At 63.6% G+C, this 7,935-nt stretch overlaps 1 protein-coding gene across 2 annotated transcripts; it reads right to left on the reverse strand.

Annotated features, from left to right (window-relative positions):
* Window positions 1-341: 341 nt before the first annotated feature.
* Window positions 342-4,729, reverse strand: SPON2 (spondin 2). Of its 2 annotated transcripts, XM_004432206.3 has the most exons (6): window positions 4,502-4,729; window positions 3,828-4,053; window positions 3,216-3,439; window positions 2,950-3,141; window positions 2,344-2,518; window positions 342-1,027 (listed from the first exon to the last, which is right to left on the reverse strand). In XM_004432206.3, exons 2-6 carry the CDS (start codon window positions 4,048-4,050, stop codon window positions 843-845), a joined length of 999 nt encoding a protein of 332 aa, XP_004432263.1. In that variant the 5' UTR covers window positions 4,051-4,053; window positions 4,502-4,729; the 3' UTR covers window positions 342-842. The 2 variants fall into 2 exon arrangements, with proteins under 2 accessions (XP_004432263.1, XP_087290899.1); XM_087434773.1 differs by lacking the exon at window positions 4,502-4,729 and having other exon boundaries at window positions 3,828-4,493.
* Between the last annotated feature and the right edge of the window lie 3,206 nt (window positions 4,730-7,935).

Here is a 7,935-nt window from a genome sequence, read left to right on the forward strand (position 1 = left end):
ATCCCTCTGGCAGGAAGGGTTCATGCTGGCAGGGTGAGGTTGCCCACCCCGGACCTCAGATAAGGGTGAAGACAGATAAAGTAGAAGCCCTCAGGGCACCTCTGCGAGGTTGGGGCCTAGTGGTCAGTGGCCTGGGCAGAGCCTGGGCAGCCGCAGCTCGCTGCTGCTCCTCAGAGCTCCCTGCTGTGGGCGCTGGGTGCGCTGCATCGGACGGAGCACCTTATGCTACTCTGACGCTTGCTGCGTGCTCTCCGTGACATCGGGGGCGTGACCCCTCTGTTGGGAGGTAGACCCCACTCAGGGGTGGGAGGGCTGCCCTGTGTCTGCCCCCTCTGCCCATCCAGGGAACAAGAGGACAGCCCCTGATGTCAGGAAACAGTCTTTATTCACGTGCAGAGATCAGTGACAAGACAGCTCTGAGGTGAGGGATCCGAGCCCACCCCCCCTTCTTTCTCTCATGGGGTGTCACCTGCGTGGACCCGGGCGCAGTGCCGGGTGGCAGCCTGGCTCCGAGGAGCGGGCGTGGTGCGGGGCTCCTGTGCCGGCGGTGCCTGGGCCACCAGGTCCGAGGCATTTCCCAGCCACAAGGGCGCATGGCTGTCCCTCAGCCCCTCCGCGTGGGCGCCATGCGCCAGTCCTCTGCACGGAAGACACCCTCCTGCCGTGGTAAATGAGAGGAGCTTGCAGGAGACGCCTGCGGTACGTCTGTGCAGAGGGGTCAGGCCGCAGTGGATCTCAGAGAGGCGATGAAGCCCCTGCTTGGCCTGCTCGCTGCGTGGCCCTGACCTGAATGACCAGGCCCGGCCAGCCCTGCGGGGTTGAGGGGCTGCAGGGCTCTGCTCTCAGATGCAGTTGTCAGGGACACACTCTGCCTCCTCTTCCAGCTCGGGGCAGGGCGCCCCGTGGTTGGCGGGCTGCACGAGGACGTAGCGAGTCCTGCTCCTGGCTCCCAGCTTCCCGCACGGACCTCCACACAGCCCCCAGGACGACCACAGGGAGACCTCGCAGTCCAGCGGCGTTTCTGGAACTGGACAAGCACAAGAGAGACGTCAGCGCCTGTGCAAGGAGGCGCTTCGTGGCAGAAGGGGACCCCAGGTATCCCGTGCGAGACCGTCTCCAGACTTCAGGGTGGGAGCAAACAGCTGCTTCTGTCGCCTGGTCTGGAGTAGCTGGAGGAGCCACCGAACACGCCTCCTAGAGCCCATGTAAACAGCCCGAGTTAACGTTTCTACCCTGAGAGCCGAGCGCTGTCGCCCAAGTCTCCACTGTCTGGGGCGCTGGCATGGTGGTGGTGTGAGGTCCCCAGGGGACCCCATCTGTGCTGGGTCCACGTCCCCCGGGGGAGGGTGCAGAATGCCCCTGTGAATCATGCTCTGAGTGGGGCGGGGCTGATGAGGTTCTCAGCTGCCTGCTATGATCTTCCAGCCACTGACTGCTCTCGAAGCTGACCGGGTGGGAACGGACCCTGCTCGCCCAGCCCCTGGCGCACGGGTTCTCCCTCTGTGGGCAGCGCCACCTCTACGAACCCCCCACCGTCCCCTTTGTGGGGAGGGCACAGAGGGATCCACTTAATGAAGCGTCCTTCCCCGTCAGCCGGGACCTGGCCACACGCGGGCACCCCGAAGGGACGGTTGGGCCTCTTCCATGGCTCACTCTGGGCTGCAGCGGCGTAAAGGGCTGTCAGAGGCAAATGCTGTGCAAGAGTCAAATCTTCCATCTGAACCAACAAATCCCATCTCTTGGGGCCGCGCTGTCCTGTGCTGAGTGCTCTGAACTCTTGTTTTCAAGTTGCTCAGAGATGCAGGTTCACATGACCCGAAGAGCGTGGTGCCCCGGGGCTGTCTGAGCCCCATAGCCTTGCCCTGGCTGGACACCTGTCCTCGCAGCCGGAGCCTGGCCTAGAAGTGGGTGCATTTCCCAGCTCTGTGACGGCGTCTGCAGGTGGGGCAGCCTCGGGGCGTGGTTCCTGGACCAGCTCCCCTCATGGGGTAGCACGGGGGCGAGAGGTGTGGCCTCGGGAAAGTGGCGGGTATCAAGGTCTTGTCACTGCCACTTCACAGACGTGCCCTCCGCGCGGTTTCTGGCCTGAGTGTCCTCTCTGTTTCTACTGTTTCTTCTGTTTCTGTGGTGGACACTCACTTTTAAGGATCATTCTAAGGGTGAGAGAAGAGCTGGTGCATGGGGCTCGGCATCGGCCGCTGACGGGTGGCGTCTGGGTGAGGCCCCATGTGAGTGGGGCGTCTTCCTTGGCCTCAGCCAGCCTGAGCGCTTGGCGCGGGGAGCATGTGTGTTCGGGGCGGGGAGTGCAGTGGTGGGCCTGCAAGGGCTGGGAACCGGGCTTACCCGGGAGGCTGTCTGTGATCTCGTTGCCCCTGCCGACCAGGTCGGGGGCGGGCGGGACCAAGGCCCTGGGGCTCTGCCGGAGCTGCACCAGGGTCACTCTGGCGATGGGAGGCAGGGACTTCAGGCGCGGGTAGTAGAAGGAGTTTGCCGGGTGGCTGGGAGACGAGGATGTTATCTGGGGGAGGACGAGGGAGTCAGCACAGCCCGAGAACCCACAAGCCCACCTGCGCGAGCGAGCGTGTGTGTGTGGCCCCAGGCACGGGAGCCAGTCCTGGGGGTCCAGAAGGCAGTGCGGAAAACAGACCCCAACCTGGGCCCTCCTCTGAGCGACACACAGCCCAGTGCAGCCTCTCGACCCCTGGCGCGGGCTTCCCGCGCTCTCCCTGGCCCACAGCGGCGCAGGGCCCACGGCCTGGGAAGAGGACCGGGAAGTGCTGGGCCTCTCCTGCAGAGAGGCAGGGACCGCACCCCTTGCTCTCTGGACACGACGCACAGGGGCGTCTTCCAAGCAGGAGACAGAGCCAGGCACCCCAGGGGGGCAGTGTCTTCACACGCCTCCCCGAGGGGTCCAGAGCCAGCGCGGGCATGGGGCCATTGTCCCCTCACCTCGGTCACTGTGTCCTGCGGGATTGTCGCAAAGTTGGGGGAGGAGAATGTGAAGCCGCTGTCCGTCCCGGCGTCATAGGGGTAGAGGTCCATGGCGACCTGCTCCCGCCAGTGGTCCCCGTCGCACAGGTCCAGACTGTCGACGCCCACGAACCAGTCGGGGCTGGGGACGATGCGCACCACGAAGGACACCTGGGGGGCGGGCGCTCAGCGAGGCGGCGGCCAGGCCCCGCACCCCACCATCCTCCCGCCGCTGCTCCACTCACGAGGGAGTGCCTGGAGTGGGCCTCGAGCTCTGTGGCGGTCTGCCCGGTGCCGCTGGGCACGGCGGGGGCCGAGAACACCCCGTGCACGCTCTGCAGCTTCTCTCCGGCCGCCTCGATCTCCTTCATCAGGGCCCAGGCCTCGCCCCGCTCCGCAAAGTCCCTCAGCCCGTTGCTGACATACTGGTTCTTCCTCCACATGCTGTAGTCAGAGCTATGCGCTGCCCCTGTGGGCACCACCGCCGCGTGAGCCGCCACCCCCAGCGGACGCTGGCCTCCTTCCTCGAGCCAGGCCGGGAGACGCATTCACCCGGCACGTGTGGACGGCAACGTCCTGCAGCCTCCCACTGCCCAGGCACCTTGCTGGTGTGACCAGCGTCCAGCCAGCCCTCCCCATGACTCTGGCCGCCCTGCCCCACCACGTCCCCAGAGCCCAGGACGTCGCCGGCCGGCCGGTCGGCACACAGGGGGCACTTGGCGAATATTTCTCGCGCTCAAGTGACCTGGATGCAAGTGCCCTCCAGTCTGTGTGGGGCGGTGCTGCTGTCATGGCTGTCAGCTCTTGGGGGACAAGGCGCTGCGGATGCGCGAGAGCGGGCGCAGAGCTGCACTCACCCAGCAGGGAAGACCACTGCGCCGGGGGCCGGAACAGAGGGTACTGCTTGGGGAAGGCCGTCTGGCTCCACTTGCCCGTGAAGGTGATGCTGTACGTGGCCAGGGGCCGGGCCGTACAGGCAGACTCACCTCCCAGCGGCTGGCCGGCAGCGGAGCCAAGCACGGCCAGGAGGAGAGCCCAGAGAGCCCTGCCCCGGGCGGCAGCTGGGCTCGGGGTTTCCATCACCTGAGAGAAGGGAGAGCGCCACACACTGGCCCTGCCGTCCCCGACGCCCAGCGGCGTGCCTGCCCGGGGAAGGGACCGCAGGACAGCCCCGAACCTCCCTCGTGCTCCCCTCCCTGCTGGCGGGACCCTGTCCTGGACAGTGAAGCCGTGTCGGGTCACAGCTGGATTCCAAAACGCGTCTGCAGGGACCCAGCGTGCTGGCAGGTTCCAGCCCGGCAGGAGGACCTCATGGCCAGGTCAGCGACACCGGCGGCCTCCCCGGCTACACCACTCTCATGCCGCCGGCCCAGGAGCCCTGGGAACCTGGAGGGGAAACTTTCCGGACTCGTGGTGCCCAGGCCTAGACGGCAGACTCGGGCCTCTCTCTTGGGGTGCCGCCGGTTTCTGGGCCGGGGAAAGAAGCCCGGGCGTCTCCAGGCTCGGGCACAGGGGTGAGCGCGGTACTCACCCAGCGAGAGCGGCAGGAGGGCGGGCAGCGGGGCTGTGGGCAGCAGGCAGTCCCAGCAAGAGCCCAGACTCCAATTTATGCCGAGGATGGCGCCCGGCCGGCCAATGAGGCCCCAGGTCCCCCACCGCAGCAGCCAGAGAGGAGAGGGAGAGAAAGGGACTTCTTCAGCCTGGGGCGCTGCCCCGCCCGCCTGCCCTCAGCCTGACGGGCAGAGGCCTCCCAGCACTGAGGTCACGCTCCTCCCTCGGCGCCCGGGCCCTCTCTTTGTCTTTCCCCCCTCCCCTTCCCCTCCCTCCCCGCCTCCCTCCTCCCTCCCCCTCCCTCCTCCCTCCTCCCCCTCCCTCCTCCCTCCTCCACCCTCCCTCCTCCTCTCCCCGGTTCTCTCCTTTCCCATTAAGCCCTTCCTGATGTCTCCCTGGAGGTGGTGCCAAAGCCGGCAGCTGGGAGGAGAGCCGGCTAGGGGCAGCCAGTGTCTTGTATCCTCAGGGCAGGGCGGGACCTGAAGGGCCTGACAGCAGTGAGGCGTTGGAGACGGGCTGGGGGGTTCCAGCTCCGGCACCCCTGGCCTCCGTGTCAGTGCGCACAGCCACCTCCTTCCCATCACAAGGTTACACAGAGCAGCCATGCTGTCCACACTGCTGGCCAGGGGACCCGATGTCGTCCCTTCAGGGGGGAGTCAGACCACGCAGTGGAGGCCCAGGGTCGAGGCACAGAAAGGGCGGCAGCCCTCCCCTGGCCCGTGCCCTCCCTGAAGGCTGCGAGGCGGCCAGGGACCCCGCCCTGCCTCTCTCCACTGGGTAGAGCTCCAAGGACACTGCCAACAGATTCTGGAGTTTATCACTGCTCACAGTCAGGAAAATGTTTCCAGAATCCTGGTCACAGGGTCTGGGAGCCGGGAGGATGCAGGACAGTGGGGACGGTCTTGCTCGTCAGAACCACCCAGGGAGCTTTTAAGCTTAAATGGAAAGCATTATGGTTTTTGGAACCATGTCAATGTTTCACAAATTAAAAAGAGAGAGAAAATAGAATCAACGAGAATAGAATGCAAACACAAACAAATGATCTAACATGTACTTCAAATAAACAACCACCGCAGGGAAGCAGGTTGAACACTGCGTCGAGAGCCGACCTCAGCTGGGCAGATCCTCGCTCAGTGGTCCTCACACCATTTGGCCTCAGGACCCCTCACACGCTGAGAAACCACCGAGGACCCAGAGCATCTGCTTGTGGGGGTTACGTCTGTCGATACTGACCATTTTTGAAATCAGAACAGAAACGTTCAGAATACTTACCAGCTCACTTAAAACAACAAAAATAAACCTATTACAAGTTAACATAAATTGCATAATGTTTTATGAAAACAACTATATTTTTCAAAAAGGAACCCTCCGTGAGAAAAGCAGCCTGGTTCTACATTTGTGCCAATCTCTCTCTATCCAGCTCACTGGGCACAACGGGCGTCACGGTGCTGCTGCGCACAGCCCGAGGGAGGTGTGTGCCGGTACCCGTCGTGCAGCATGCCCGGCCTCACACAAGCAGCCCGAGGGATGCGCTGTGCCAGTCCATGTCTGTGCAGCGGGCCCGGCCTTGCACGGATGTGGTTGGAGAAGGGACGCCTCTCCAGCAGGCCTGTCCAGTGCGCATGCACAGGCCGCAGAGCCTCTGGGAAGCTCCCTGCGCAGTCCTGAGAGGAGGCGAGTAGATGGGGCGGGTGCTGTCTTCCCACTCCTGTGTCTTCTCCTCGGAGAAGGCGCTGATCCCGGGTTTGGGGAGAGGAAGTAGGAGGGCTGGGACATCTTGCGCTGGGCAGGAGGGAAGCATGCGGGCAGCTCTCCGGAGGTTCGCTCAGGCACAATCCGGTTCTTGCCCGCTGTCCAGAGGTCAGTGGTGGCCTTTGGGCTCGCCCCATTGTACAGGAGGCCCAGGGCACAGAGACAGCCCAGTGCATCAGGAGGCTCCTCTCCCAGCCCACCCACACCACACAGAGAGGTTCTGCGACAAGGGGCTCCACCTGGGAGGTGCGGCCAGTGGGGACGGAAGGCCTGGAGCCCTCGGGCAGGGCCACGGCTGGTTTGCCTGGGGCAGTCCAGGGAGGAGGGTGGCTAAGGAGGCACTTTCTTTGGTGGTGGAATGCCCCCCAAAAGCATGCCTGAGGGGGTTCTTGGGACACAATGGGACATGGGAAGGGGCCTCGTTGTTTGCCCAGTTTAGAGAGGGGCGCAGAGGGAGGCCCGGGGACAGGCAACCTTTGGCTCCTTGGCCTGGGCTGGGCCTCAGGTAGAGCCCAGCTAGTAGGGAGTTAGCTTACGCTGTGAATCCTGGACTCACAGCAAACCACTCTGACCCGCAGGTTCCTCTTCTGCAAACCAGGATGCTGCATCCTGCTTCCCGCTGAGGATCAAGTGAGGTAGCATTTGGGAAGCACTTTTCAAGGTGACTCCTACAAACGGAGGGGTTCCTCTGTGTTGCAGGCAGGCACCCCCCCCCCCCCACACACACACACAGTAAATTCACTCGCTCATTAACACACGTCAAGCACCTCCTGGATCTCAGAGCTGTCTATTGTCAGCAAGAGACAGAGCCCTGCTCCCTGAGGCTGCGGGGGCTGGGCTGGAGTAGGACAGGATGTGATTGTCCATGGGATTCTGTTATTCGATGATGCTTGGTTAACTGTTGACCAAACACCAGGGTCCCTTCCTGTAAGTCACTCCGTGGTTAGTCACCCCTGAGGTCTTTTCAGGATGATGAGGCTCAGGGCTGTGGCTGCAGGCCAGGCCTCTGCATGCCCTGGCTCACTGTCTGCACCCCTAAGCTCCCTGTCTGCACCTCACAGGCTGACTGTCTGCATCCCCAAGCTCCCTGTCTGCAGCCGCAGGCTCCCTGTCTGCACCCCCCAGGCTCCCAGTCTGCAGCCCCCAGGTTCCCAGTCTGCACCCCCAGGCTCCCTGTCTGCAGCCCCAGGCTCCCTGTCTGCAGCCCCCAGGCTCCCTGTCTGCAGCCCTCCCACACTGAACTAATGGCTGCAGTGGGCATCCCATCATGCCCTGACCCCTGACCTCACCTCAGTGCCTGCTGTAGCTCAAAGGAGTATAGCGCACAGGATGAGTCATTGGTGGGCCCCTCCTCCCAGGGTGTTTTCGAGCTTATAAGGTGTCTTTAACCCACAGGCCTCTCTAAGGGTGGACTTTGGGCAGCTGTGAAGCCCCTTCCTGACCAGGTGGTTGCTGCTCACACTGGGCCTCAGCGGCAGTGTGGAGCTTCCCGGAGTCTGAGTTTGCAAGTTGCTGAGGACAGCTGGCATGCAGGGAGCCTGGGTAAGTCTGTGGTCCATCATACTCTGTTCCCCGGGGGCCCCAAAACCCTGGATGCCCTTAGGGGTGCTGGGCTTCCAGCTGCATTGGGGAGGCCATCCTTACCTTTCCACATGGATTCCA

This window comes from Ceratotherium simum, chromosome 8 (genome assembly GCF_057802395.1).
Source record: "Ceratotherium simum simum isolate JZ-2026a chromosome 8, ASM5780239v1, whole genome shotgun sequence".
Lineage (NCBI taxonomy): Eukaryota > Metazoa > Chordata > Mammalia > Perissodactyla > Rhinocerotidae > Ceratotherium > Ceratotherium simum.